Below are 26,005 nucleotides of genomic sequence, written 5' to 3'. Positions count from 1 at the left end.
CTGCTAGCCATATTTCCCAAGGATTCCTCAGAGCCAAGAGTGTCTGCCAAGAGGAGTCAAAATGCTGCTGACGACTAGGAATTGGATTTGTTACAAATGGAGATGGTCCAGCCCTCTGAATTTGCCAATGCTATTGTTAGAGGAGTGTGATAAATGGTTGAGTGCATCTGCCCTTGTGAGCTGATTAAGATCCAAGCAGCTTAAAATATGACAGGAAGTTAGGCTTTTCTGGCTAAGTGTTGGGCGGTATGTATCAGTCTACAACTGAAAACAAGAAACAAGGCAATGTATGCAAAGAGGCACTTTCCAGGGGTTTCTTTTTTCAAGGCAGAAGTAATAGCTCTTGTATTTGATTGATCTGGAAATGATTTCTGGAGCTAGTAGGAGAAAATGCTGCAATTGTATCCTAGAGCACAGTGTGAGAATTCCAGGAATATCATGCCATTAAAATTAATGTGTTTAAAGAATTCACTTGACAGTTTTTGATGATGATCATTGTATCACTGAAGTTAGAGAACTCCTTTCTTTCTTCCTTTCCCTTCTAATTTGGTAGTAGGTCATTTAAGAGAACAAACTAAACCTTCAGCTATTAAAAGAGAATATTTTTAATGAGCTTAAAAATGCTTATAGGAGGAAACTACGCAAGTAATCTGTATATTTTTTGTAACAAGCAAAAACAAAATACCTATAATCCTAATGTGCAGCTATAAGCACCATTAATTGTGGTTATAACCTTCCAAGTTCTTTCTTTTCTACTTATTTTTCGGATTTATTTTCCTTATATAAAGACATATATATTGTGTGTGTGTGTATGTGTGTGTGTCAGGGTCACCAAAGATTTCTAGATCATTAAACCTAGTGATCAATTCTTAATCCTCATCATATATGACCTATTAATGGTATTTGACACAAATACCACTCTCTTCCTTGAAATGCTTTGTTCATTTAGATCTCAAAACCCCATATTCTCCAGATTTTCCCTTCTGCATCATTGGCCTCTCCTTTGTCATCTCCTCTGCTTGTCCTTCCTTTCCAAAGCCCAGTTTTTGGACTTCTCTTGGACCCATTCCCTTGGAAATCTTTTCCAGCTCCATAGCTGATCTACCTGCTGAGAACTCTCAGACATACATCTCCCACAGTAACTCTTTTTCTTTTTTAAGAAAGATTTTATTTATTTATTCAGGAGACACAGAGAGAGGCAGAGACAGAAGCAGGCTTCATGCAGGGAGCCCGATATGGGACTCAATCCTGAGTCTCCAGGATCACACCCTGGGCCGAAGGCAAGCACTAAACCACTGAGTCACCCAGGCATCCCTCCCACAGTAACTCTTGCCTAGACTCCAGGTTCATATATCTCTCCATCACTACTTGGAAGTCCAATAGGCATCTCAAAGATGTCTAAATACAACTCTAAATCCTAGCAAACCATTCCCTATTGCAAAAAAAAAGAAAGAAAGAAAGAAAGAAAGAAAGAAAGAAAGAAAGAAAGAAAGAAAGAAAAGAAAGAAAGAAAAAGAAAGAAAGAAAGAAAGAAAGAAAGAAAGAAAGAAAGAGAAAGAGAGAAAGAAAAGAAACCTCTTGCCAACTCATTAAATAGTAACTACAAACTTCTCTACAAATTTGTTCAGCCCAAAACTCTGGTACCATCTCTTATTTCTCTTTCTTTCGTATCCCACACCCAATCCATCAGCTAGCCCTCAAAATATATCTGGAATCCAACCACTTCTCATTATATCTTCCACTACCACACTGATCAGAACCACCATGAACTTTTCCTAAGAGTGTCCCTGGTTTGGCCTTTGTCCTCTCCAAAGGTTAGCAATCCTTCTAAAACTAAAGTACCCCAATAGCTTCCCAGGTCATATAGGCCAAAAGTCAAAGTCCTTACAATGGCCTACTAACATTCTGAATGCCTTACTTTTTAAATTTAAAAATATTTAACAAGGTAGCATAGTGGTATCTAAGAGCAAGTGCTCAGGGTCAGATTGCCTGTATTCAAAGTCTAGATCTAATTATTAGCTGTGTGATAATGGACAACTCACTTAACTTTCTGGTAGCTAAATTTCCTCATCTGTAAAATGGAATCATTATAATACCTATTTCATAGAATTGTGGTGAATATTAATAAATAAATATTTACAATGTGTTTATAATAGTACTGGCTTATAGTAAACATTATAAAATAATTTTAAATGACAAAATAGGCATTTTGTGCTACTAGCAAAATTTCATCATGAATTCTGCACATAAAAAACATCTCCAATGGTCTCCTCTCTAAGAATTTATAGATATCCCAACTGTCCCTCAAAAAGCATGAAACGTTTGGTTAAACAAATTTAAAGTGAACTATCAGGGGTGCCTGGATGGCTCAATCATCAGTTAAGCATCTGACTTTTGGGCTCAGGTCATGATCCCAGGGTCCTGGGATTGAGCCCCAATGAGGGGCTCTCTGTTCATTTGGGAGCCTGCTTCTCCCTCTCCCTCTGCCTGCCACTCCCCTTACTTGTGTTCTCTTCTCCCTCTCTCTCTAATTAATTAATTAATTAATTAATTAAAATGAACTATCTTTGCTTTATCCTTTTTATTTATTCTGAGTTCAGAGTTGAAATGGATTTTACACCATCATTTTTACTTTTAAGTATTTTGGTACTTTTATTATTTTTATTTTTATTTTTTTTACTATTTATTTATGATAGTCATACAGAGAGAGAGAGAGAGAAAGAGAGAGAGAGGCAGAGACATAGGCAGAGGGAGAAGCAGGCTCCATGCACCGAGAGCCTGACGTGGGATTCGATCCCAGGTCTCCAGGATCGTGCCCTGGGCCAAAGGCAGGCACCAAATCGCTGCGCCACCCAGGGATCCCCTTGGTACTTTTAAAGCATGCTGGTGCTGAGCTGCTTAATCACCTACATCCTAATCAGCAATACTTTAATTCCTAAAATAGATGTGATTTTTTTTCCAGTTTATTGTGTAGATTGACTTATAATGTAATCTTGATTTTTCTGCTCTACTCATGGCCTTTTATTATTGCATTAAAATGAAACAATTTAATCTAAACCAAAACAAAAGCTGAAAGTATATTCCTACATACTACATCCCACATTCCTACATTCCTACATCACATAGCTATGTTGGGCACAGTAGGAAAAACAAGTCACATAAAATTTCCGGTACAGAGTCGTAAAATTTACTGACTTTGCAGTAGAAAAACTGCTACAGACTCAGTTTTTGAAAATGGCTTTAACTAATATTTAAATCTATGTATAGAGGGAAGTGAAGGAAATGGTTACCAGCCAGACCCCTGACTATCATATAGCTCAGTTCTTATGTTTATTTTACAGGTTTTTTTTGAATACTTGAGTATAACTAAAGACTAAATAACTCCCAAATATCTCTCTCTCTTTCTTCCCCCTCTTCTCTCTTTCACACACACACACACACACACACACACCTGCAACACAACACATATATACATATCCTTCCAGAATTGATATATGATCCACAGAGAAGAGAGGACCTTTTACTCACAAGTAAACCTCTACAGATTATTTGAAGTGGAAAGACCTATTTGAAAAGAAGTCAAATATATATTTGAAAACAAGGGGAGTCATAGTAGCTGCTCATAAAAACAAAAGGGAGTGAGGATTTGTGCAAGATTTGTGAAAAGAGTCATACTGTTTATCCAAGGGCGTATGAATCAGATTTTTTTTGAAGTTGAGTTTAACTTTTCGAATATGTCATGTGAAGTTTTGTTTATTCTAGAAACTTGTTCCAGTTCTAAATGGAATTTTATTGTAAACCGACCCTATTGTACAAACTCTTAAAGGCCTCTGCATATTGAGGTGGGCCATGGATCAGCTCTTGGTAAAAATAAACTTCATATATTTGCCATAGACTCCACAAGTATGCAGCAACTAAGAATTCCTTTGAGGGTGTGAGGAGAGAAATAATACTACTGTGCCAGCATATTAGAAACAAGAGAGGGATCCCTGGGTGGCTCGGTGGTTTAGTGCCTGCCTTCAGCTCAGGCCGTGATCCTGGAGTCCTGGATTCGAGTCCCACATCAGGCTCCCTGCATGGAGCCTGCTTCTCCCTCTGCCTGTGTCTCTTCTCTTCTCTCTCTCTCTCTCTGTGTCTCTCATGAATAAATAAATAAAATCTTTAAAAAAAATGAAACAAGAGACAGCATCTGATGAAAACTTGCTTAGTTACATCAACATTTTTGTGAAACTTATCATTTCAAAGTAATTGCATGTAAAAACGATGTACAAATGAACACTGCCCCTCCTAAAGTGTCATTGCGGTTCTTGTCAAATAACACTTTTCCTCACTTTTGTTTTAATCTTAAAAGAAAATTGGCCCTGAAACACCATCCAGACAAGAATCCAGATGATCCAGCTGCTGCTGATAAGTTTAAAGAAATCAACAACGCCCACACGATACTTACCGACATGTCAAAGAGAAACATATATGACAAGTATGGATCTCTGGGACTCTATGTGGCCGAACAATTCGGAGATGAAAATGTTAACACCTACTTCATGCTGTCAAGCTGGTGGGCAAAGGTAAACCAATTTTTTTTCTTTAAAAACAATTTCCTAGAAAAATCATGGTATTATTCACTCTTTTAGACTCCATCTCTGAGAAAACCTAACGTTACTATATTACTTACTATAGTAATAAGTTACTATATAATAAGAGTTACTATAACTCTTGTAAATAAAGATATCACTTCAACTGAAAGCTGTTATTTGAGAATTTTTTTTTGCTTTAACTCACCAAACAATTCTAAAATACAGCATGACTTAAAATACTTCTAGACTTTAATTATAATTGAATTTGAGGCTTCGGGTTAATTCTGACTGCCCTCCCTCTCCCCATAATGACTAATTAAGAACTGACTCATTGCTCAAAAACAAAAATAATTTAATAGTGTGACAAGTAGTTGGTAAATTATTATAGGACAAATTTAGCCATGTACTTTATTATCAATAACATAAGCTACATGAGCAAATATAGAACTTGGGAGAATGCATGTTAGTTATGTGATAGGCTCACGTGGAACATGACCTCAAGTAGTAGAGAAGGAAATGCGGGGCAGGGGGAATGGAGTGAAAATTAAGTAGAGCTGGACAGGGTGAAGAGACACAGAGGGAGAAAATTTTTTTAAAGATTTTATTTATTTATTCATGAGAGAGACACAGAGAGACAGAGAGACAGAGACACAGGCAGAGGGAGAAGCAGGCCTGACGTGGGACTCCGGCCCGGGTCTCCAGGACCTGGGCCAAAGGCGGTGCAAAACCACTGAGCCACCCAGCTGCCCCAGAGGGAGAAATTTTTAAAAAAGAATATCTAGTCAAGAAGAAGGCAATGTTTTTAAGGACTTAGTGCAATCAGAATTGACTTTTGACAGTAAATTTTTGTGGTTTCCTAGGAATACCTAGTATATGGATGTTTGGTGGTGGTTATGTATTTGTTTATGAGTTTTAATATCCTTATCTTCTGATAAAAGCGTATTTACACATAAACTATACATATAGACCATCAGCATATTTTTTGATAATTCATACATTTTATGAAATCATGAACTCACATTCATATTCAAATTATTAATTAATAATTTAAAAAACTACAGATCTCCAAAGATAGGGATTGTATGTTCAGTAGGATTCTGATTATTTTCTTCCAATAAAATAAATATTGTTAAATTGGAAACTTTTATGTATGCAGAAGGAGAGAAAATATATTTTTGTACATAAGCATGGAGAATCTGCAACCTGATGCCTCCCTTGTCTTCTGCAGTCTTCAAAATTTCTTTTCCTCAAGATAAGTGACATTCCCACTGAATCCTCCTTTTTCTATTGTTGAAGACCTGGGAGGGAGACAAGTTCCCTCTGAGTGGATGTGAACCTTAGCATGAGAGTGTACACACTGACAATGTCATGTATGATAGATTGAGTGTTCATATAACAATGTGGGTTTTAATGGGCTTGCCTGGGAACCTAACCTTCAGAGCTGACATTCTCTCCATGGGAAGATAAATCTGGCATTGTAGATAATTTACACACTAGCACCTGGTTGCATATTGAGGCTGGCCTACATAAGAATGAGAATAGATTTGCTTGCTGAGGAAGTTGACAAAATTGATCAAAATTCATATAGAAAAGCAGCAATGTCCAGCGGTATAAGAAATATACGAAATGATTCCTGATGTGGGTCTTTAAAAATAAGATTACAAAAAACTCTGCCTCCTTCTTCTGGTTATGTCCAAAGTCTAACTGCACTGTTCCCATTAGAATAACTGGCACAGGGGATCCCTGGGTGGCTCAGTGGTTTAGCGCCTGCCTTTGGTCCAGGGCGCGATCCTGTGAGTCCCGAGATCAAGTCCCGTGTTGGGCTCCCGGCAGGGAGCCTGCTTCTCCCTCTGCCTGTGTCTCTGCCTCTCTCTCTCTCTCTATGTCTATCATGAATAAATAAAATTTTTTTAAATCTAAAAAAAAAAGAATAGCTGGCACATAGTGATCATGTATTAAGTATGCATTGCAAGAATGATTTATTGTACCATTTAAAATATGTACTTCAAAAATATTGGACTCTTACTTATGCCCAGTAGTGTACTAAGCATTGTAAGTATATAAGACAAGGTTATTTTCCAACAGGCAAACAATCTAGTTGTGATAAAGAACAAAAAAGTACATGAATTAAATGAAATTTTCAGAGAAGAGAAAAATGTAGGAATTGCATCATAAAGACAAGGACAAAAGTAGTCAAAGAAAGGAGGTGCTGCTTGGGGCTGTAACTCAAGAATACTGCACAGGAGGGTTTTGGTGGCAGTTGGTGAGGAGAAGGGTATCACAGTTCTGTTTTTCAGGGTAATTTACTTAAGTCTATGAAAATGTAGAGTATACTAAGCAAAAAGATTATAGATATGAGAGTGTAATTAAAGCTTCCTTGCTCCAAGCCACTTTAAGCTCCATCCCACAACAGGAACCAAAGTCAGAGAGAGGGGATAGTGGGTTAGGTAGCAGGGATGAGCCACGATGAACCAGGTGAATGAAGTTCATTAACGTTAAAGATTTCTGCCTTAAGTTACTGAAGAACTGTATACACAAGGTAATCTTTATTCTCTTTGCTCTTTTTAGATAAAATCTGCATTCTGATTCAAATATGTATAAAACATTTCCTATCTCAAATAACATGTTTTTTAAAAAATCAAATTTATTTTGCTCCACTAACAAAATTTGATTTATTTTAACTAAAACTGGAGGTTGGGAAAGTTTCTTTTCATCTTTAGCTACGGCAGACTTAATAAGCAAACCTTTTATATGCTTGTGGGGAAATCCTGGTGCTGGCCGTTCACTAGGAGGAACAAATCATTTATCTATTAATTACTTCACACATTCATTAATTCAGTAGGTATTTATTGTCTTCCACACACCAGGTACTAAATTCTTAGGTTAGGAGGGACTGGAAGATGATTAACATATAGTTCTAGCCTTCAAGAAGCTCAGCCTAAAGTGAGACAGACCTATAAACTGATCAATGTCCTAAAATGTCAATAACAATTAAAAAAAACATGGTAGAAATGTATATGGAGTACAGCTGGGGCACAAAGGAGGGAGAAACTATTCAGGAAAGATGGAGGGAGAAACTATTCAGGAAAGATGTCAGTGAGAGGATCTTTGACATGAATCCAAAACACAGGGAAGACATTTTTTAGGTAGCTGGGGAAAGGGGAGGGGCCCCCTGGGCAGATGAATCCACAGGGATAGCAAAGCTATGGCAAGCATGGCAGGAAGGGGGCTGTGCTAATCCACAGAAGGGTTGGAAGCCATACGACCATTAATAAGGAGTTCAAGCCTTTCCTGAGAGGCAGGAAAGTTGCCGCATAGGTTCAAAAGTACATGTATTTCAGAAAGCTTCCACAACAATATGCAGAGTAGAACAGGAGGCAAGAGTGTTGGCAGGGAGGCTAGTTAGGAGGCTACTGAAGTATTAAAGACAGAGATAACAGGACCTTTCTAAAGTCCTACCAGTCAGGATTGAGACAAGCGGGGGGAGTGTGCAGGAGATTTTGGCAGGACTTGGTGACTAAGAGAAATGTGGAGGTGGGAGGGAGAGCTATCAACAGCAGTTCTTCAGCGAGAATGAGTCAATTTCCTTGGTTAGCTCATTTGACCTGTAGAGGTTGTTTGTTTGTTGTTTTGTTTGCTCTACTGTTAATAATGACCACTATAGCTTATGAATAAACACTTCATTACTTAGGCTACAAGTCACTTCCTGTGAACTTGTTAGGCAAAACTTCATAAGGAATTTGTTTCCAAGGTAACTAAAAAGCTACAATAAGGATGAGGGTGAATATGTGGTCTGCAGGGTGAACTGCAAAATCTTTAGGTTTCTGAAGATAACATGGAAGCACACTTAATTTCTGGGGTTCTCCCACACCCTACCACCACTCCCCTCTATTTTGCTTTGCTTCTGTTTCCCTTAGACCCTGTTTGTCATCATTGGACTCTTGACTGGCTGTTATTTTTGCTGCTGCCTATGCTGCTGCTGCAACTGCTGCTGTGGACGCTGCCGGCCCAAATCATCGGTGCCAGAAGAGGACTTTTATGTGTCCCCAGAGGATCTTGAGGAGCAGATCAAGACCGATATGGAAAAAGGTAGAGTAAAATGAGGAGAGAGTTAGTGGGTTTCCCTTCACAGGCTTGATCACGTGTGAGGTCTCTGATGATGGTTATCACTAAAGTGAGAGAGATCCAACAACCCAATGAGAGGAATCCCAATGACTGTCATCTTTGGTACCACTTTTGGAGAGGATGAAAGGACAGTTCCCTTTCCTAGCCACAAAGAAAAGCAGAACCTGACACCATGAGAAAAAAAAAAATCACGAAATATGCTGATCACAAAGCAAAGCTAGTACAATTCATGATCTCGTTATGAGAGTATGAGCTCTAGGTTCAGGGAGGTTTGAGTGGGAATGCTCAGAGATACAAGAACCAAGCCTGTTACTTTAGGATCTCTATTCATATAGAAGGGAATGGACATCACAAAAAGTCAACAACCCTTGACTTTTCTTCTTTCTGAGTACTTGATAATGGGTTTTGAATAGAACTAGGGTAAGGGTGATCTTTCTTCCCTGGAAACATAGTTTTCTTTCAAACCCACACATTCAGAGCTAGCCTCAACCAGCATCAAGATTACTGTCTTCGTAAATGGGACTATTTGCTTTGCTAAACTACCTCTACATGTTTGTCTATGTGTATACATGATCATAAATATTACTTGATTCTTCAAGTTCGTTCCTCCCAGAAATGATAAAGAAAAAATATAAGGAAAGATAAAACCTCACAGAATTCACAACACTAGGAATACTTCATATGTTCCAGGAAATGCCTTTGTGTAAACAAGCTGGAGTCAAATCTGCCATTGTCCTCTCTGTCTTGCAGCCATAATCCCACTATAAATTTCTCCTATAGAATGTATAATTATTCTGCATTATAGACTTTATCGTTAAATCACAAAGAACCCTGGACAGCCAAATAAAAGAATCACTTGATAATTCAGACAGTGGCCCATTGTTGTCAGAATTGCTGAAATTAGGAATGGTACATTTCTCTGGACTGAACTGGACTCTGATTCTTTTGATCACAATGAAACAGAATTTCTATGACATCAAGCAGCAGAGACTATCTAAAACCTTCCATATACCTTTTATTCCCTATCAAATGTGATGCACCCTAACTCTAGCTTGAAGGAAGGAGTCTTCAATTTTGTAAATTGTACTTAGTCCAGATCATTTTAGGACTGGGAGTCAGAGAAGACTAAGGGGTTTTCCTGCAACCTGTGACCCCTTTCTATGGAGACCACTGGATGGCCAGTCTAGCAAACAGGGGGTTACTCTAATAATTTTTATTACTACTCCTGGAAACAAATTGTGGGCCCATGATGAAATATAATTATAATTGCCTTTTACCTTATTTGGGATGTAAAAAGGACAATCAATCTTTTAATGAGGACATACATGCCAAAAAGAACAAGCAAGCAGTACTACTTAAAAATGGGTTAAATATATATATGTTTAAAAATGGGTTAAATATATTATATTTAAAAATGGGTTAAATTTATATATATTTATAAACATATGTTTATAAATATATATTTACATATATATGTATAAATTCTCCATGGAAGGGCCAGTGACCTTGCATAATTTCCTTAAGAATGATGATCCCCAGTACATTAATCCCTTCTGCCTTTGCAAGGGAGATAAACTATTGTAAGATCACATTAACTAGCTCTGTTGTCTACAGGATCTCCCATAACATCCATCAATCCAGTACACTATTCAATTACTAAATAGGAAGGGGCAGGTGAGATATGAGAGTATTTTCATCATCATCCACAATGTCAACCTTAACTTTTCCTGTATAGTGCAGAAACCAAAACTAGGTAAATTGAACATAGATACCCAAACTCCACTGTTTCACACTTCTCTGAAAAGCCTCAAAGTCTTTCCTCTTTTAAATTAGATAAAAGCTCTACCAGGTCATTTCATCAGACCTCCTTTGCAGTTTTCTTTTCTGGAACAGAAATGTATACTCAGTGCCAAATTCCACCCAGGTTTCTTTCCTGCAGGATGACTGGTGATAAATCTGTGTGCCTCTCACTGTTCTCAGTTCTGACACCTCAGAGTTACCAATTCCATTGCAGAGGTCATATTCTAGACTAAGTAAAGCATGATCTCACTTGATTGTGTTACTAAGAATCCTTAAGCCAAAGGAAAAGCTTTATTCTATGCCCAAATATTTAAAAGCTCTATGCAGAATTGATCCAAATTTTGTAGGGCCTGATACTTACACAACTTGGGCAGTGTTCTTTACCAAAAATAAAGCACAAAATTATAAACATAAAAGTAGCTCTGAAAGCAAATATTTATTTGTAATGAGAAAGGGAAATCACAATAAATTGCAAAGCTTAAAAACTAAAAATACTACAAATATGAGAAAGTCTAAAACAAAATAGCAATAGTTTAACAGCCTGGTACACCTCTATAATACTTTCCCTCTATGCCTTCTGGATGTACTATTCTTTGTCTCTTCATTTGACAGTAATTTTGGAATATCATTTTCTGTAGGAAGAATAGAAAAATAATTGTTTTTTTTTCTCTAGTGTATTTGATCAAAATTTGTTTTCTCACATTGGTAGAACAGAAAAGTTTCTTTTGGTGTTACAGCTCATTATTGATAATGTCTACATTTTTAGGGATAGCTATTAAATTTGAGAAGACTAGTCTTTTACATATAAGATGTAAGATTTAGAAGAATTTTTTCACAGATCACTTTTTAAGTCTCTACATTTCCAACTTTTTGCCCCTACATCACTCAATATTTTCAGTATCAGAGCCTCCTGGGCACATTCATACAGGGTGACCTGACCTCTGGTGTGGATTTTCATGTTTCCTCAGCAAGTGAACTGCCATAGGGAGCTCTAAGAGGATTCTTTAAGCTACTCCTATGCCAATATGGCTACCAATAATTAACTATACACTGCAAACCACAAAAACATAGGACACTAAATTCAAATAAAACTTATCCCTTAACTCTATTTCTCCTTAACTGAATCCCCAAAATATCCATAGCCCCTCTGTTGCCACTCATCAAGAAGAAAAGCATGACAGAGGGAAATCAAAGTAGAAAGAGACACTGTTTCTGCTGATTATGATAAAAATATCTTACTTTTGCAAATATACAAAAATATAAGCACATTGGTAGGGCCCCAAAAAGCCTTCAGAAAGATCTACACAGATATAGGTCCCTGAAGCTAAAATGTCATTAACGATGGAGTAATGAAGCAAGTAAATTCACCATGCTTTTCAGTCTAACATTTCATTATGAAAATTTATGCCTTATTTGCACCTAGGTGAACGAGTTTCAGATTTTTACTTCACTAATTCAGAGAGTTAATATAGTTTATAGATAAAAATTAATGTTAAGTTAGGGCTTGTAAAGATGAAAAAACAGATTCCATGTGAAGACCATGCTTTCTAGATTGTGATCAATAAATGGAATGTGGATTCTCCTGTTCTGCAAAAGAAGGAGACCCACTTAAAGTTGTTTAAGAAAATACACTTGAGGTGTGCCTGGGTGCTTCAGTCAGTTGAGTTTCCAACTTGGTTTCAGCTCAGGTCATGATCTCAGGGTCATGAGATGAAGCCTCAAGTTGGGACTCATGGGGGAGTCTGCTTGAGATTCTCTCCCTCTCCCTCTGCCCCTCCTCCTGCTTGTGCATGATCGATCTCTCTCTCCCTCTCTCTCAAATAAATTTTAAGAAAACAGAAAATATACTTGAAAGAAGCTACTAATCATTAAGATATCAAGTTACTCATGACAAATGATAAACCGCATATATCAAGATTTGAGTCCATTAGAAGGTATTGGTGAGCCCTGGTGCTTTAAGGTTTTTTTTTTTTCAATGATTCTGAAATTAAAATATGGCAAACATTTTCTCACATAGGGAGTTTTTAACAATCTTACATTGTATATAATTACAAAATCCTAGGATTTCAGAGTTGGACAAAATCTAAGTCGTTAACCCTCACCTTCCCACAACTTTTCTAGCTGACTGCTGCCTAACCTCATTTGAAAGCTGCCAATGGTGGGGAGTTTTGAGACCTTGTATGCAAGTAAGAGATATTAATAAAAATTTAACAACCACAGAAGGATACAGAGTCAAAAGCAAGTTTACATCAACCTCCTGGTACCAGCTCTCCAAGGATGATAACAGTTTTAAATTTTTTTGTGTAAATATTTATGGGGTTTTGTTTTATAAAACTATTATCATTTCTACATATATTTTTTGCTGCTTCTTTACAGAGCAAAAATTTTGATTACAAAGGTGTCAAATTTTTCAGTGGCTTATGCTTTTAACATCATGTCTAAGAACTTTTAGCCTAACCCTAAGTCATGAAAATTTTCTCCAATGTTTTCAAAAAGTGTTATAGTTTTATGTCTAATATTTAGATCTATAACCCATTTTTAAGCATTTCCTCTTAATTTTTTTTGAAAATTTTAAATAAATAAATTCAATTAATTAACAAATAGTGTATTATAGTTTCAGGGGTAGAGTTCAGTGAGTCATCAGTCTTATATAATACTCAGTGCTCATTATATCACATGCCCTCCTTAATGTCCATCACCCAGTTACCCCAACCCCTGACCTGCCTCCCCTCCAGCAATCCTCAGCTTGTTTCCTATGATTAAGCATCTCTTATGGTTTGGCTCCCTCTCTTATTTCATCATTGTTTATTTTTCCCTACCTTCCCCCATGATCCTCTGTTTTGTTTCTTAAGTTCCACATGAGTGAGATCATATGATAACTGTCTTTCTTTGATTGACATATCACTTAGCATAATACCCTCTAGTTCCATCCACATCCTTGCCAATGGCAAAATTTCTTTGTTTTTGATAGCTGAGTAATATTCCTGTGTGTATATGCATGTGTGTGTGTATCCATTCATCTGTCGATGGACACCTGGGTTCTTTCTATAGTTTGACTATTGTGAACATTGCTGCTATAAACACTGGGGTGCAGGTGCCCCTTTGGATCACTACATTTGTATCTTTGGGGTAAATACTTAGTAGTGCAATTGCTGGGTTGTTCTATTTTCAACTTTCTGAGGAACCTCCATACTGTTTTCCAGAGTGGCTATGCCAGCTTGCATTCCCACCAACAGGGTAAGAGGGTTCCCCTTTCTCTGCATCCTTACCAACATCTGTTGTCTCCTGACATTCTGACTGGTGTGAGGTTCTCATTGTGGTTTTGATTTGTATTTCCCTGATGCCGAGTGATAGTGAACATTTTTTCGTGTGTCTGTTGGCCATTTGTATGTCTTCTTTGAAGAAATGTCTGTTCATGTCTTCTGTCCATTTTCTGATTGGATTATTTGTTCTTTGGGTGTTGAGTTTGATGGTTCTTTATAGATGTTGGGTACTAGCCCATTATCTGATATGTCATTTGCAAAGATCTTCTCCCATTCCGTAGGTTGCTTTTTAGTTTTGTTGACTGTTTCCTTTGCAGTGTAGAAGCTTTTTATCTTGGTGAAGTCCCAATAGTTTTTTTTTTTCTCCTTTGTATCCCTTGCCCTTGGAAATGTGTCTTGCAAGAAGTTGCTGTGGTGAACAGAGGTTGCTTTCTTGTGTTCTTTTTTTTTTTTTTTTTTTTTTTTGCAAATGGAATTTAATTATTCCAACACCATTTGCTGAAAAGATTATCCTTTCTCCATTGAATTGTCTTTGCCCATGTCAAAAAACAATGGCCATATTTCTATGGACCTATTTATGGATTCTATCCTGTTCCATTGATCTATGTGTCTATCCCTTTACCAATAACAGACCACCTTGCTTTCTGCAACTTTAAAGTAAGTCTTAAAATCAGCTAGTGTGATTCCTCCAACTTTGTTCTTTTTCAAAATTGTTTTGGTGTTCCTAGTTTCTTTGCCTTTCCATATAAATTTTAGTATCAGGTTGTCTAAAATCTACAAAAAAATACCAATTTGAAAAATTGGAATGGCATTAAATTTGCATTAATTTGGGAAAAATTGAGATCTTTACTATGTTGAATCATCCAATCCACCAACACAGCATGTGTCTCTACTTACTCACATCTCATTTGATTTCTTTTATGAGTGTAATGTAGTTTTCAGCATACAGAGATGGTGTATATTTTGTTAAATGGGTACCCAAGTATTTCATTTAGGGGAGAGCTACTGTAAATGGCATTGGTATTTAATTTGGGTTTCCAATTGTTCATCACAAATATTTACAATTATTTTTGTATATTAACTTGGTATCCTGTGTTCCTGTTAAGCTCACTTACTAATTTGTATTGTTGTGTGTGAATTCCTCTGGATTTTCTATGATGACAATTATGTCATCTGCAAATAGAAATGGTCTTATTTCTTCTATTCCGATCTGTATGCCTTTTATTTATTTTTCTTGCTCTATTGCACTGACTAGGATTTACAACACTTGGTTTATTGCTCTGCTGTCATGATCTTCAAATTCTTAGCTTTTGAATCAGGTGCACCACATTTTCATTTTGCATTGGGTTTGATACTTATGTAGCCAGTATTGCTAAAATATTTCTCTGTATGGACTACAAATCCTTATTTCAAGCTTGATACTCACTGGTAAGGAATAGAACAAACTGCCTCCAGAGCATAATACCTGCCTTTATGGAGAACTGAAAGGATGATAAGATGGTTGGGGGTGGGGGGAGAAGTAGGTGGAACAAGGGTTTTTTATTAATTATCAATCAAAATGCTATGCTATAGATTATACTGTGCTTAGAGATTTGGCCAATATATGAAGATTATAACTGAAAAGTTTATTTTTCATATTTGAATACTAATTTTCAAAAAAGCATGGTTAGCACTTCTTATATTATTCTGAATATAATTTCCAGAAATGCCAAGATAAAAAGTATAGTAAAACTAATATGAGATTATCCTCTCTCCAGAATACAAATTATAGCTGCTTAATACAAATTATAGCTGCTTAATACTTGTTGCTTCCTTATGCCTAACTAGACTAACAAAGAAGAAAGAACAGGAGCTAACTAGAGGAATATATTTCTGATTTGAATTCTGTGACTAAACACTCAAACTTCACTTTTAAGTTATATATATAATATTATATATATTTAATATATAATATTATGTGTGATACAATATATCACATTGTATATAATATTATAGATATTTCTTAACTTATGAAAATCCAAGTTTAGAATACCAAACTCTTCTTTAAACCAACTAACTTATTTAAAAAGAACATTAAAAATGTTTTTCACCTGCCTTGAGATAGCTTAATAATTCTAGTTTTATGTCTAAAGTCTATACTTTTCTTGGATTTTTTTAGTAAGTGCATATTTCAAACATGCCTATTCCTTCACACTGGCTAAAGCCTAAGATACCTTTTGATGCTATAAAATGGTACCAGTTTCTGTTTGATAATAGTGATACAGGGTAGGACTGGTAGTAAGGAGGAAAGATTGGCTTTAGTTATTGTATCTCTTTCAACTATCTGCATGGATATAATCCAGCGTCTACCCTTAGGAAATAAAAGGGATAAGTCCAGTGGCTTCTTCAATATTAGCTAGAACCTATAGAACTTATAAACTGATATCTATCTCTTTCTAAAAAAATATACTCCCAGTGGGATCCTAGGAACACAGGGAAATGCTATTATTCTTGTGAATCAAACAGGATCAAATAAAAGAAAGAAAGTGTCTAAGGGGAGACCATTGCCCCTCTTTCTTTTATCCTGGAAAATTTGAAACTTGAAAGATAAAGGTAATGGATATCAGGTGATTTATCTTGCTTTTACATGTTCACAAATTAGAAGTGGAACTTCTAATTGTTGTTCCACTTTGTGAAATTTTGTATATTTAAAACTATCTCATTTAGACCCTATCATCCTCTGTTAGCTGAAGACCCAATGAAATCAGAATACTAGACAAGAGAACTTTGTAGACCATCTTGAGGTACTCTGCTTCATGGGACTCTGTGTCTACATGTGTGTCTATGTGTGTCTGTGTGTGTGTGAGAGAGAGAGAGAGAGAGAGAGAGTAACAAGATACAGAAACAAGAGCATAAATGAGAACCAGTTGTCTCTAAACACCTTGGTAAAACAAACCAAGAATACAACAGCTAAATTCAGGGTTGGTTGGTTGGTTTTTTTTCCAAACTGAATGAAGGCAATGGAGTGAAAACTCCAGTTAAACCCTGAAGATTTTTTGTGCAATCATGATTTCCTCTTTTTTTTTTTTTTTTTGGAAGGAGAGGGAAGAAGATATCTAAAGAGAAGAATATATAGTGTTGACCTTGGATCTAAAAATATGAGATTCAGTGATAGAAAAATCTATTGATTGGTTAAATGTTCTTGCTACTTACCTGGATATAACCCAAATAAATTCACAGCCATTGATTGAAGAGGCCATATGGCTTGTAATTAGACTCTTGCTCTCAGCCAAGATATTGAGACATTTATTACATTTGCTCTTTAGCATTCAACACACATTGCTGCCCAGGAAAAGGGCACAAGGAAGAGATTAAATTCACCTTCCCTCTTTTCACCAACCCCACTCAATTTCCTTCCTACCCCCTTACCCCCAACCAAAAGGAACCCATTTCTAAAAATAATTCATGGGAAAAAACTCTTAGAACCAATTAATACAAAGTCCTTTGTTTCTTCTTCATATGAATATATCAAGCAAGCAGTGAGTCAGCTCAGAATGCTACCCCAAAAGCAGCTCAAAGTGGATCCAAAGTTTCTTCAATTTTTCACTACAAAGGTTCAGTGAACAAATTTACTAGGCAGGTTTATCAAGATAATTTTTCCACAGCAAACATTTATTGAGCACTTAATATTTGTAGACACTGCAGTAGGAGCTAGAAAAAAGAAATACATGGTCCCTGTTATCTTGGATTTTACAACAAACAAAGGACATGGGGAGACATATGTCAAATAATGACACAAAGAGCTAGTTAATTTACAAATAAGCACACTAAAGAAGAAGCATGGGGGCTGTGATAATAAACACTAGAGGGCTTGATTTGTGATACAGTGTAACAAGTAACAGAAGCAAGATAATAAATAGGAACCAGTTATCTGTGAACACCCCAGCAAAGCAAACCAACAGATGAGGTAAAGACAGCTTCCCTGAGAAAGTGACATTTAAAACTGATGACATGGGTCGCCTGGGTGGCTCAGTGGTTGAGAGTCTGTCTTTGACTCATTATCCTGGGGTCCTGAGATCAAGTCCCACATCACGCTCCCCAAAGGGAGCCTGCTTCTCCCTTTGCCTATGTCTCTGCCTCTTTCTGTGTCTCTCATGAATAAATAAATAAAATCTTTTTTTTAAAAAAAGAAACCATTAAAAAAAATAAAGCTGATGACATTAAGAACGAGGAGTGGGGATCCCTGGGTGGCGCAGCGGTTTGGCGCCTGCCTTTGGCCCAGGGCGCGATCCTGGAGACCCGGGATCGAATCCCACGTCGGGCTCCCGGTGCATGGAGCCTGCTTCTCCCTCTGCCTAGGTCTCTGCCTAGGTCTCTGCCTCTCTCTCTCTCTCTCTCTGTGACTATCAGAAGTAAATAAAAATTAAAAAAAAAAAAAGAACGAGGAGTTAAGGGGTAGGAGATTATGGGGATGAAGAACCCTAAAAGGGATGAATCTTGATACCAGCAAAGCCTTTGACACAATGTCTCCCTATGGAGATGGCATATGATAACCTATGGTAAGATGGCAAATGATGTTCTTCATGCCAGGCAAACCAGTTACAGTCATATTGGACTGTTATAATGAATAGTTTTATCAAGGAATTGAAAGAAGCAGAAGTCGTGCAGAGATCATACTTGCAAAGAACCTCAAAATGGGGTATGTTCAGACAAGGTCTCATACCATCGAAATGAAATGTGATAGAGGAAAAACATCTAGAATCCTGGACAGTTTGTTAAGAGCAGGAGCTCTTAACATTTACACACCTTTCATATTTACATGTTTAATCATCATGTGATATGATGTATGGTTACATTTATTAAATGTATACAAATAAATTTCATTTATTTTCCATATAGAATGAAAATTGTCACAGCACAGTGATTTCTAGTCTTGATTTTAACATACCTTGAGATTCAATAGATGTATGGAGGAGCTTCTGGACTTTCTGTTCTGGTTCACTGCTGATTTTGTTTATCTGTATGCAACCAGGCCCACTTATAAAAATTCCCAGTACTGTTTAGGCAAGTCTTCCTGCCCTGTTTTCCAGAGGAGTCTTACATATTCTTGGACTTTTGTTTTTCCATATAAATTTTAGAATAAGTTTTGACAAGTTTTAAAACAAAAGGTATTTAAATAAAACCTTTGAAATCTTACTTAGAAATGCAGTAGATCAATTCTGCAGTAGAATTCTGTAGATCAATTCCATAATATTGACATTTTAAAAAATGTGAGTCTTCTAACATGTGACATGGTATATCCCTTTATTTATTTAGGTCTTCCTTACTGGCTTTGCTAAAGATAGATCTTATATATATGTCTTTGGTTACATTTATTCCTGAATACTTTTTCCATTTTTATACAGTTATGAATAAATAATATTAGTTTCTACTTATTTTTCAGCATACAGAAATGTACTTTTTAAAACATGATTTTAAATTAAACTAAAGAAACTAGCTAAATTCTCTATTTCCAATTATTTATCTGTAAATTCTTCAGGGTTTCTACATAACTGCTTATATCATTTGTGAATAGTGATAGTTTTGATTCTTCCTTCCCATCCCTTGTGATTTTTTTTCCCTTTCTTGCCTTTCTGTATTTTCTGAAACTACCAGTAAAATGTTGAAGAGAAAGTACTTTCAAGATTGCATCCCAATTATAAGGCTTGCTGTAGGTTTTTGATCAGGTTAAGAAAATTGTCTTCTATTCCTTTTTTGTTAAACCTTTATCATGAGTCTGAAATTTTATCAAATATTTTTTCTTCATCAGTTGAGATGGTTGTGATTTTTCTCCTTAAATCTATTAATGTGAGGAACTATATAAATTGTTTTTCCGGGGATCCCTGGGTGGCGCAGCGGTTTGGCGCCTGCCTTTGGCCCTGGGCGCGATCCTGGAGACCCAGGATCGAATCCCACATCGGGCTCCTCCCTCTGCCTGTGTCTCTGCCTCTCTCTCTCTCACTGTGTGCCTATCATAAATAAAAAAATAAATAAATAAATTGTTTTTCCAATGTTAAAGCAATCTTGTATTCTTGAGATAAACCCAATGCAGTCATAATGTATTAAATATTTTTTTATTAAATGGGTTTGCAAATATTTTGTCTTAGATGTTTATATCTACGTTAATGATTGAGATTGGTCTATAATTTTCCTTTCTCGAACTTTCCTTATAGAGTTCTATACCAAGATTATGCCTCATGAAATAAATTAGAAACCATTCCTTCTTTTTATACTTTTAAAGAGTTTGTGTATTATTGGATTTTTCTCTTTCTACAGGATTTATAGGACTTTCTGGGCTAATGTGTGATTGTGCAAATTCTGAATTACTGATTTAATGTATTTAATGTTTATAGGGCATTTAGATTTGCTATCTTTTTAAAAAATTAATTCTTCAAGATTTCCTTTTATCACCTTTTATGCATCTCTATGATCTGCATTACTGTTCCAGTTGTCATTCCTTATATTGGTTATTTCTGTTTTTTAGCCATTCTACAAGATATTGGAAAATTTAATTGGTCTTCTCAAATAAATAACTTTTGGTTTTGATTCTCTTGTATATTTGTTTCTTTTAAATTTTTATGCTTTATTATTTCTCTTAATTTATTGTTAATTTTCTGACTTCTTAATTTTTAGACTTAATTTTTTTCTTCTTTTATTTAAGGCTATAAAGTTTCCTATAAGTACCATTTTAGTGTCATACACACATTTTATATTGTTCTTAAAATCTGAGTTCTTAAATATTTTCTAATTTCCATTATAATTTTTTCTTTGATCTATAAGTTAGGCCTTTGTGTATCTTAATTTGTAAACCTGTGGGGGATTTTTCAGGTTCTTTATGTTGTTTATGTCTAACTTCACTGCACTGTGATCAGAAATTATGGGAAGCATGATAAAATAGTACAAAATATCTTGAGGCTTGCTTTACATCCTAGAAATTTATATCCTGAATTGCTTCAAAATAAAACATTCTGCACTTTTTTCGGTTCATTGTTCCATATAGGACTATTAAATAAACCAAATTTATTATATGTACTAGTTTCCTAGGGCTACTGCTAACAAAGTACCACAGCGAAGGGGGATTGAACAATAGAAATTTATTCTCTTGCAATCTGGAGGTTAGAAGTCAAAGTTTATGGTGTCACAGGGTTGACTCCCTCTGAGGCCTCTCTTGGCATGTAGATGGCCATTTTCTCCTCATGTCTTACATGGTCTTTCCTCTGTGTATCTGTATTCTAATATCCTCTTATAATGACATCAGTTATATTTAATGAATGCCTAGCCTGAGGACCTCATTTTACCTTAATTACCTCTTCAAAGACCCTCTTTCCAAATATGGTTCACATTCAAGGTACAGGATGTTAAAATTTCAAGATATGAACTAGAGAGGGGGCAGTCTGTGTGTGAGACAATTTAGTCCACAATATTGTATTTTTCAAATTTTTTATATCCTTAAAGATTTTTTTGTTTGCTTCATCAGTCAGTTACTAAAAGAAGCACTGAAATCTTCCACTGTGATGATGGATTTCTCTGTTTTTCTGTAAAATTCTATCAATTTCGCTTCATGTATTTTGAGGCTATTAGTGTATATAAGTTTAGAATTTGTATATCTCTTTGGTGAATTGAAAATTATATTATATAGTTACTCTTTAGCTCTATCAATGCTTTTTGTATTTTATTTTGTCTGTTAAAATATAGTTATATTAGCTTTCTTTTTATTAGTGTTTGTGTGGTAAAGATGTTTACATCTTTTTACTCTCAACTTTTTTTGTCCTTATTTTTTTTGATGTGTATTTTGTAAACAACATATGGTGGGGAATGGAATTTATTCAGTTTGAGAACATTTTTTCTTTTGAATAGACTATTAAGTCCATTTATTGTATTATTATATTATTAGAAATGATGATATATTTTTATTTTTTTCTACCAACTTACTCTTTTATTCTTTTAGAGAACAGACTCAAGAAATACTGCCTAGGTTTGAATACCAGTTCTATTATTTACTAGGGCTAGATACTTATAATTAGTTATATTTAATTATCACTTTAAATTGACATATTTTTTGTTTCTTTTTCCTTTTTTTCTTTTATAATGATAGAATATTTTTCATATTTCATTTCTTTCCTTCCTCCAGTTTAGAAGGGTTCTTTTAGGTTATCCTAAACATTTATCAAGCATACTTAAGTTATCAAAGTTTAAAATTAATTATTATCTTTACCCCTTCCTGAACAATACAAGAACTTTGTAACATTTTAATTCTGGTCATTTTCTTTCTGATTATACACTATTCTTGTATTCTACTTTTGTCTTAATTTTAAGTCTCCTAAATTATTATTGCTGTATATAATTATTATTATTGCTGTATTGCTTATTTTTGTTTACATATCTACCATTTTCTTTACTCACCATTCCTTTTTACAGCACAAATTTTCCATCTAGTAACACTTTTTTTGTGCCTGAATTACATCTTTAAATTGAGTCTGTTGGTGGAAATTTCCACTTTTATTATCTAAATAATATTATTATATTATAATATTAAATATTATCTAAATATCTATTATTATCTAAAAATATCTATTATTTTTTATCTAATATTATTAATTATATTAGATATTTATTATTTAATAAATATCTATTATTATCTAAAAATACCTTTATACTATGTTTTCTTTTAAAGTAACAAGACAGTTTGTAAACAAACTTAGGTTGATATCTTCTTTGGCAAATAAAAATTATAATTCCATAGTTTTGGGGCTTCCATATTTGCTATTGAGAAATAAGATTGCTATTAAAACCATTGTCTTTGAGGGGCACCTGGGTGGCTCAGTCAGTTAAATGTCCAACTGTTGATTTAAGCTCAGGTTATGGTGTCAGAGTTGAAAGATAGAGCACCCCCCTCCCGGCCCCCATGAAGCTCTGTGGTGAGCTCAGCTTCAGGCTCTGTGCTGAGCATGGAGCCTGCTTACTCTTCTCTCTCTCCCTCTGCTCCTCTCCCACCCTGCCATATGTGCCTCTCTCTCTAAAACAAATTGTTTTTGGTGTTTTTCAAAGTCACTAAGATGTTTTAAATATGAGTTTTTCTTTAATTTATCCTACCTGGTTCTTTCTAGAAAATTCTTAGCCATTAAATCTTCAAATATTGCCTTTAATCTTTTCTTTTACTCTTTATGAAAGTCTTACCAGAATATGTTAGATTTTATAATTCTATTCTTCATGTCTTTTAACCTCTTTCATATTTTATTTCTGTTCCTCTGTGTTACATTCTGATTAACCTCCTCAGATCTGTCTTCCACTTCATTAATTCTCTCTTTAGCTGTTAAACCCATTCATCAGGTTTTAAAATTTTCAGATGTTTTGATCTCAAGTTCTTTTTTATTATTAGTTTCAAAACCCACTTGATCACTTAAAAAAAACATCTAATTTTTTAAAAATTCTGCATCTTAAAAGTGCAGGCTTGGAAGTCTTTCTGGGTCTGATTTGGCCTTCTATTGTTTCTATTAGCTCTCAATGTGCATTGTTTCTATATGTAATCATTCACTCTCTCCTTCTTTCTTTTTTTCTGAATTCATGTTTCTTACAAGTTTTTAGTTATTTTATGAGGATCTCTATTTATCTCCCCTCTATCTCTGTTCATTTTTATCTTGAGTTCATATATTTTAGTAATATTTTAGTGATTCTTTAAGGTCTGGGTTGAAGATGGGGCTATTCTATTCGGCTAGGTGCTTGGGAACACATTTTATACTGCACCATTTTAAATTAAACTATCAGCATGAGGTTTCTTAGAACATAAAGATACTTAAATTTGGTCTGCCAATATGTGTGCTCATTGGCTTGCTATTAAGTATTTGTAGAGGGGTTCTTTCCTCTTAACACCAAAACTCAAGACCAACAAATTTTCTTGTAGATTTAGGGGTATGGTGATTTAGAGAGTGCATAACCATTTTGGATACTAGCTTTATGTGGGGAGCTTCCTATTAGACTCTCATCTAAGCAAGCTCTGGGCTTTGACCTCTCTCCCAACCAAGGGCTGTATATGAAATTGTACGCTGAACAACTTTAGGGGCCATTTATCATACAGATATACACTAGGGTCTAAATAACATATATGGACCTGTTTTCCTCCCCACAAGATGGTGAAAACTAAAATTCAAGTTCACCAGGTTCAGCAACTGCCTCAAGGTGAAAGCTGGGTTCAGTGCTTTAGTTTTATAACTCTATAACTTATAAAACTTAAATAAAGATTAAAGACAGGGTTTCCCCCTTTTTGAAGTCCTTTAAAGGGCAGGCATCCTCAATATCTTATGAAATGAATTGGCTTGCCAATCATCATTTCAACAAAAATATCTACCACTTGCCCCATTAAAGGAAATGTAACATGATCAGAGGGTGTTTATTGCTTTGCTTTGTTTATTTTTAGATGTGGACTTTCCAGTTGTTCTCCAGCCTACAAATGCAAATGAGAAAACACAGCTAATCAGAGAAGGACCTCGAAGTTATTGCACAGACTCTTAATATTGAGACCATTGAGGGCCCACAATATCCCCTCTTGGTTCAGCCATGTCTCCAGGTGGTCATGGGTGGGACAGGGTAAGGGGCATGAAATGCTGTGAACTTTTCCACATTCATATTTTATTTTTTAGGTTAGGGAAAGATGATTGCTACATAATTTTCTCAGTATGCATTCTCATTCCTTGAGTAGAATTCCTAATGAAACACATTCCATTTTGATGAATAAAAGCCTGAAGAGTTGTTTTATGCTCCTCACATGAGGTAAGATGGTGGCACTGGACAGGCTTTATGAGCCTGTCCTTATGTGACCTAGATCTAATTCCTTACAGACTAAAGTAGCACTCCAAACAGAAGCCACTTCTCATCTGTTTAACTGAATGCAATATTCCTCTCTGCCACAAATATCTTTAGCAAAATATACATGGAAATTTAAGAGGAATTGTGTGTGTGTGTGTAGATTTTTCCCTGTCAATGTTTAATATGGCTACAGAAATATTTCAAGAGGCAGGAAGAAATTATTACGTAAAAAAGACAACTATCATTTAATTTTAAAGTATATTCTTTGAAAGATTAAAAATTGTCATTTACTGAAAACTGATGAGTAAAACCAGGAAGAAACAGGTTTTGTGTACTTTTAGACTGGCATAAAAACAAAAACAAAATTTCAACCTGGCTAAATGTTATAAATGATCTAGAAAATCATACTAAGCCCAAACCAGCCCCTAAAAATATGTTGATCATTTCTAAGTAAAAACAGTTTTTGTACAACTGACCTATATTAGACAGAGTGAGGAAAAGAAACATATAGGGTAAAAGGTAGAATTCTAAACTCTACAGCCTAACTTTAGATTTAAAGGCATATCATTTACCCACTTTTGGTGGGAATAATTACATTGACCAGAAAATGCTCAGCTCTATGCATGTTGAACAATTAAACTCAAAGGTCATTTCTGCATTAACTGTTTGATCCTTATATTCATTATGTGGTCAAAGCCATGTCCTAAAATCATGTTCTAAAATAGTACAGAAAGTGTTTGTTTTTTTCTTAGTTCTTTATATAATATTGTTGTTTTCAAGATCTTGTTATGTTTTTATATAATATTGCATGAAATGCCATTCTGTTTTTTGTTTCTTATTCCCACCATCACCAAACTGCAGTCAAATGAGCCTAAAATATACATTGAGTGAAAATTGGTGTTATAGCTCTGACAGTTCTGAAGTCATTAAAACTCTGCTTTAACCCTTGAGTTACTGGACTTTTTTTTAATCGACACAATCAAGTAGGAAAAGTCTTGGTTGGAAAGTTAGGAAAGCTGGTTTTAATCTAAACTCTTACTATATAGCCCTGTCACCAATTGAGATGAGAATTATATGACTAATTATTCTATGACTCCGTTTTCCTACCTGACCACCTTCCAAGTTGCTGTAAGACGAGATCAAAAGGCTGAGGTGAAAGTACTCTACAAAGTCAAGTATTTGACAAATACAAGGTAGTTTTACATGAATTTGCATATGTTCATACACACAGACAAACATAATGTGACTTCTTATGTAGATAAACTCTTACCCAACAAAACCCTTGAAGATACCTAGTACTAACAATAACCAGCAAGTGCTTGGAACTCTGTATTCAACAAACAAGTACTACTTTCCATTTGAAGGGAACATAAGATAAATAGCCCTGTCTGTGGATAATTTGAGCTACTACATTTCCTTCCT

At 35.3% G+C, this 26,005-nt stretch overlaps 2 protein-coding genes across 27 annotated transcripts in view; one reads left to right on the top strand and one right to left on the bottom strand.

Annotated features, from left to right (window-relative positions):
* DNAJC5B (DnaJ heat shock protein family (Hsp40) member C5 beta) overlaps positions 1 to 25,533 on the top strand; it is an 82,704-nt gene extending 57,171 nt beyond the window's left edge. For 3 of the 4 annotated variants that reach the window (XM_072804447.1, XM_072804449.1, XM_072804448.1), the window contains exons 4-6: positions 4,352 to 4,565; positions 8,492 to 8,663; positions 12,621 to 12,904. In XM_072804447.1, the coding sequence (XP_072660548.1) occupies positions 4,352 to 4,565; positions 8,492 to 8,663; positions 12,621 to 12,889 (655 nt within the window). In that variant the 3' untranslated portion in view covers positions 12,890 to 12,904. Of the gene's footprint in view, positions 1 to 4,351; positions 4,566 to 8,491; positions 8,664 to 12,620; positions 12,905 to 24,194 lie in introns of those variants that run through there. The other variant, XM_072804450.1, reaches the window with a different exon arrangement.
* Positions 1 to 26,005, bottom strand: part of LOC140620331 (uncharacterized) — a 228,710-nt gene that overhangs the window by 188,945 nt on the left and 13,760 nt on the right. The window lies entirely within an intron of this gene.

This window comes from Canis lupus, chromosome 28, assembly GCF_048164855.1.
Source record: "Canis lupus baileyi chromosome 28, mCanLup2.hap1, whole genome shotgun sequence".
Taxonomy (NCBI): Eukaryota; Metazoa; Chordata; class Mammalia; order Carnivora; family Canidae; genus Canis; species Canis lupus.
The sequence above is the reverse complement of the archived record's forward strand: the minus strand, read 5'-3'. Positions and strand labels throughout refer to the sequence as shown.